This window comes from Limulus polyphemus, unplaced genomic scaffold, assembly GCF_000517525.1.
Source record: "Limulus polyphemus unplaced genomic scaffold, Limulus_polyphemus-2.1.2 Scaffold1288, whole genome shotgun sequence".
NCBI classification, from domain to species: domain Eukaryota; kingdom Metazoa; phylum Arthropoda; class Merostomata; order Xiphosura; family Limulidae; genus Limulus; species Limulus polyphemus.
Window position 1 is genome coordinate 247,244 of NW_013666898.1, and position 5,803 is coordinate 253,046.

Consider the following 5,803-nt stretch of genomic DNA (forward strand, 5'->3'; position numbering starts at 1 on the left):
CAATAATGTCAAATACTTGAATGCTTAAGTAGTTTTAATTATAAAGATCAGAAATTTTCTGACATTCTGCCAAACCTTTTGTAGAAACATTAAATCCAAATCTCAGCAGGAATCTGAATAAGCAGTTGTCATTTCTTCAGGTTTTGTTATTGGCAGCTAAGTCAAACTAATAAACATTAGCCAGATTTTCTTTAAACTTTCTCTATGCATATCTATCTACTCATCCAGTTGAAATTTCCTAATTATAACAACATAATTATATATATACTGGAAAAATCCATATTAACAAAGTTGGAAAGGATTTGTTCAGAGGCATTTTGTTTTCAAAACGAGTATCACATTTTTTAATATGTTGCAATAATTTCTGAAGATCAACACAGAAACAGGGTTTAATTTGTAAAACCTGTGATGTCAGCATTAAAAACAAAAAACTACATTTCCATCTTATTGCTACTTTTGGGATAGTTTCCAAGTTTTTTGGTCTTTTAAATACAGACATCACTAACCCATTTTTAAGTGGGCTGAAACCCCCTTCAATCATTTCATCTTTTTTCTTTTTTGTGTATATTCCCTTTAATGAATCAAAGATTAAGTTTTAAGTTCCCGATCAAAGAAGTATAATGATTCCTAGAATTCTGCACAACAGCTTTTTCAATATGCAACAATTTGTTTCGTATTACAGCCAGCATTTTAAAACAATAAAGCCTATTGCTTGGTAAACTGCCAGTCACACCTGAATCTGACTCGTAACTATCTGTTCTATGGAAAGAAAAATAAGGAAATAGCTGTTCCCACACCTTTATTTATAACAACAGCAAAATCTGGTGACTTACAACCAATTCCAGTTTTCCTTTACTCTACAATATGCCTGCCATCTTTCTATAAAAGATACACCTTCAAAACTTTATGTCTAATGATGACCCTGTATTAAAATATTCCATAAATTAATTCTTTCTGATTTCAAAATTCTTACAAATGTTACATTTTCAAACCAAATTTCTATCCTTTTGATTCAGTTTCCATTTATTCATCTGCTTGCTTATCAACTACTTCTTGTGAAATGAACCAATTTCCTACATACCTGAATAGAAGCAGCAATTTCTGCACCAAATCCAGAAGTCAGAGGAGCCTCGTGAGCAATGAGAAGTCGTCCTGTCTTCGTGACAGACTAAAAAAATATACAACATATTTCTTCTTTAACAAACATAAAATGTTTGATCGTTTATTTTTTTGTATGAACAATATATATCTATTGAATTACTGATTTTTTTATTGCTTGTCAGAAACATTTCTTTCCTTTGACAACTACTACACTGTTTTGCAATGAATTGTAAATACTCCAGCTTTCATGATAACACACTCATCAACTTTTGCACATAGTGATAGAAGTTCACATCAACACACATCGGTACTACTACCTCATAGTTTTCATCAACAAATGTCAGTATTAATAGTGCTGTGACATATGAAGTTTTCATCAACAAATATCAGTACTACTTCCTCACATTGCAGTGATAGAAGTTCACATTAACAAATGTCAGTTATACTTCCTTACTGTGCTGTGACAGAAGTACACATCAACAAATGTCAATAATACTTCCTCATAGTGCTGGTGCAGAATAGGTTCACATCAACAAATGTCAGTAATACTTCCTCATAAAGCTGGTGCAGAATAGGTTCACATCAACAAATGTTAGTTCTATCTCATCACTATACATTATTTCCTGTGAATACGTTTTTGACAGTAAATATATCATAGTAGAAAGATTTCACACCAGATACAAACCTTTGATTTTTAATTACTGATTAAGTCAATAAATATACTGTGAAAGTGTTATACAAGGAAAATATTGAATGAATAAAGTATAAAAATCAGGCTGTTAAAAGATGTAAATTCATCATGTGTTACTTATATTAACTGTTTGTATTAAAAAATCACTTGAAATTACTAACACAAGACCTTAAAAACAATGTGACACTAACAAATTCTTTAACACAAAACCATTCAATGTCACATTATCAATAATTCTTTAACACAATATCGCATGATGTAATAATGCTAATGTTACTTCTATGACACAAAACCACAGCAATTGCAAAGAATTCTGTGTAGACATCCACTAACAAAGGACAGGATGTTCTTCATTATTATTCTCATCATTCTTCACACTTCTGAGTCATTTTAGAGTACTTATTTGACATTTGAATTGAATGTTTGGATTTTATTGTATGTTGTAATTTCTCTTGAGTTTCAGATATTCTTCAATTTAAGGAAACTTACTCTAGATTTACTGATTGTTGCTGTCACATGTTTGTCAGTGCTGCCCTGCTTGTTGATCACACTGCCTAGTTAAATGAAGGAGCCTATTTTCTCAACAATTTCACTCCAAATGTTACTGTGTTGTTACTACTGGTGTTGATTTTAAGAAACTTTGTTTTGCCTTTAAGGTTGATTAGTCCAGTTTAAGTTGATATAGTTTCCAGACACTTTGTTTTCTCCTGAATTTGGTTGTGGCCGTGTGATTGGAAAGCCAAGCCATAGGCAAAACCTAAGTCTTCCATTTGTGTCCTCTGGGTGTCGTTTTTTCTGCCTTCATTGGTTCTCTTCATGATCAAGTTGATCACTAGTAGAAAGAGAAAGGGCAATAATAGGTAATCCTGCCTTACTCCTGTCTTTACCTGAAAGCTAAGGATGAGTTGTGCTCCATGTACCAGACTGCAGGACATTCCTTCATACAACTTCTGGATTTGGGTAATAAACTTCTCTAGCTGGTATACTATAATGTTTTACCAATTTCCAGAGGGCTTTCCTGTCCATGCTATCAAATGCCTTTCCATAGTCAACAAAGTTGAAATGCAGGTATGAACACCACTTGATGGGCTTAAGTAAGTTAATACACAACCACTTGATGTAATGCTAATGTTATTTCTTTAACATAAAACCACACAATGTGACACGCTAATTCTTTAATACTATCAATACCAAATACAATGACAGTAATGTCAATTCCTTAATATAATATCAAACAATATTAATGATTCAACACAATACCATATAATTGTTTGTTTTTTGTTTTTGAATTTCGCGCAAAGCTACACAAGGGCTACCTGCACTAGCTGTCCCTAATTTAGCAGTGTAAGACTAGAGGGATAACTAGTATAAGGCCCCCATTGGCTGAAAGGGCAAGCATGTTTGGTGAAACAGGTATTCGAACCCACGACTCTCAGATTGCGAGTCGAGCGCCCTAATCACCATATAATTGATTCTTAATATTAATTTTGAAACACAATACTGCTTAAAGCAGCTCTAATAAAACACTACGCTTTTGGTAACTTGCTCACAAAGGTCTTATTAAATAATAAGTTGATATTGAAATAAAAGTGAAAAAATGTATTTTATAATGATGTACGATAAATTCTTATCATTCATATAGTAATGCTATGTAATATCGACAACCTTCATTTAAGTATCCTAAAGTGTTCTTTTATTGCAAAACATTAGGTTATTCGATCATGATGGGAAAAATAATATTTGACAGGATTAACAAACTGTATTAAGTTTTTTAACTCTTTCATTTTTTGAAAAGACTTGGCCATCAGTTAAACAAATATAATAGATGTAGTTTGATTATAATTCTTTTTTTTTAAATTGCATCACATTTTAGTCGAAAGGAATGAAAAAGAAGTACCTTGGCAATGGTGTCTTTATCCCAAGGTAAAATGGACACCAAGTCTATCAATTCACATGAAACATTCAGCTTATCCTGGGCTAGCTGGCAAACTTCTTTCAAAACATGAACTTGTGTTCCCCAGCCAACGAGGGTTACATGATCACCTGAAGAAGTTTTAAATATCATAATGAAATAACCTTTACTCCAAGTTAGCGCTTAAAAATGACTTCCTTAGGGGGTAAAATAACATTTACATTTTATAAATGTTACTACAATCTTATAAAAAACATTTTATGTAAATCAGTTTAAATATGTCTGATTAAGAATACAAGTTTCTCTACAAAACTTCATTTTAAAGAAATAGTATAGGAGACTTTTCCAAATTATAAAAAAATGCTCTTATAACTTTAAAAGGATTTCACATAAAATACAGAATAGCCTTCCATAATCTTAATTTTTTTTAACATAATGTGAATATGTAGCCTTTTCATTATAAAGATTATTTCATTAGTAATAATGACAGGTTAAAACATAAATTCATGAAGTTACAAGGTTTGACACACACAATTTGTTACTGTGGCATGACAATGAAATAAATACCAGAAAAAAAAACAAGTAACCAAAGCATATTCACAAAGTGGGCTTTCTTTCATCAGGAGGTAAATGGCTCAAGTTATTGGTTTATTTTCGAATACTAATTTGTTTTCTAAATGAGTTCTTTTGGAAAGTGGAATTTATCAGGAGTAAATAGCTTGGATTATTGGTGTTTCTTTTCTATTATAACTTTTTTCTGCTGATCCTGGATGTTTTTGAATGATGTAGATATATAAACCATTATGATCTATTAAACAACCATTAGAATTTAGAACCACATAACACAGAAGGGAAGCATTGTAAGTCATTAACAAAGCATGATTACTGGTTACAATTCAGCTAGTCTTCTTGAAACTTTTTGTGCATACAACACGTGTACTGAACAAAGGAATTACATCTTACCTTCTTGAATAACTTCAGCTTTACCAAGTGGAATTTCATAGTCTTTTAATGGAACCTGTTCCACAGCCAATCGATACAAAATTTTAGGTTCAAAGAAGATGCATGGGTTTTTGTCTCGAATGCAACTAAGCAAGAGTCCTTTAGCTTGTATGGGGCCTCTTGGAATTACTACCTGTACAGGAAACACATCAATTACTTCATTACAATTTAAAAATCATTTATTTAATTTTTTCTCAATGACAATTTCTTAGGCTCAAGAAGACTATTTGAGACACTAAAATAACACAGAGCTCTTCATGTGTAGCTAGCAATCTAATCATCTGCTGCTCAAAATTCAAGTAGAATCTAAAAAAATATTTTCTTATGGTAGTATGCCTACAGCATTTGTTTTCATTACCAATGAAATTATTCAATAAAATATGTTTTCAGGCCTTCAGAGTGTCTGCTACTGCCGGCCTTTAAAATAAAAGATAAAATTTGACATGTTAGAGGCTGAAATTGGCTGGAATATGGACTATTTTTAGTAAAATCTATCTTGCAGAGGTTCTATATTAGAGCTGATTAAGTCCTAAACAATCAATTATGAATACATATTTCAAACACAGTTGTTTCCCCACTTTCTAACTAACAATTGAAGATAATATTTCTCACCTCATAACTGTGAATGTTTCATTGAACACAATAAGTATCTGCTTCAGGAGATATGTGTGAAAGCTACAACTGAGGACTGAATTTTACATGAAAAGCAAACATATATTTTTATAGGTAGAAACAATTAAAATAGGCTTATACATGTCTGAGCATTCCAGGCTCTTTGAGCCATTAACTCTTTCAGCACGGATTCGGTCCCTGGGACTGACCTTGTAACCATTTTGTGCTTGTTATAGTTTTCATGCTATAACTTTTAAATTAGTAAGCAAATGTTAATGAAATTTGGCAGATTATCGGTAAACATTACAATGCTTTCATACGCAAAATATAAAATTTTTTTGTTAAGTCTTAAAGTTTGTAAAGAAGTGTTTTTCTCATGTCTTTTTTTTCTTTTCGCATGTTGCCTATCTATCATGTAAAGTAATATTAAAAATACTTTTATGGATCAGATAGTTATCAAACATTTCTTAAGAAAAACTTTATAT

General features: G+C 31.6%; 1 protein-coding gene across 3 annotated transcripts in view; it reads right to left on the reverse strand.

The window, feature by feature from the left end:
• The window catches only part of LOC106462946 (2-oxoisovalerate dehydrogenase subunit beta, mitochondrial-like), a 25,431-nt gene that overhangs the window by 1,455 nt on the left and 18,173 nt on the right, over positions 1–5,803 (reverse strand). For all 3 annotated transcript variants that reach the window (XM_013922914.2, XM_022390344.1, XM_013922913.2), the window contains exons 6-8: positions 4,668–4,839; positions 3,690–3,835; positions 1,082–1,168 (exon numbers count right to left, since the gene is read on the reverse strand). In XM_013922914.2, coding sequence (XP_013778368.2) covers positions 1,082–1,168; positions 3,690–3,835; positions 4,668–4,839 — 405 coding nt within the window. The remainder of the gene's footprint in view (positions 1–1,081; positions 1,169–3,689; positions 3,836–4,667; positions 4,840–5,803) is intronic.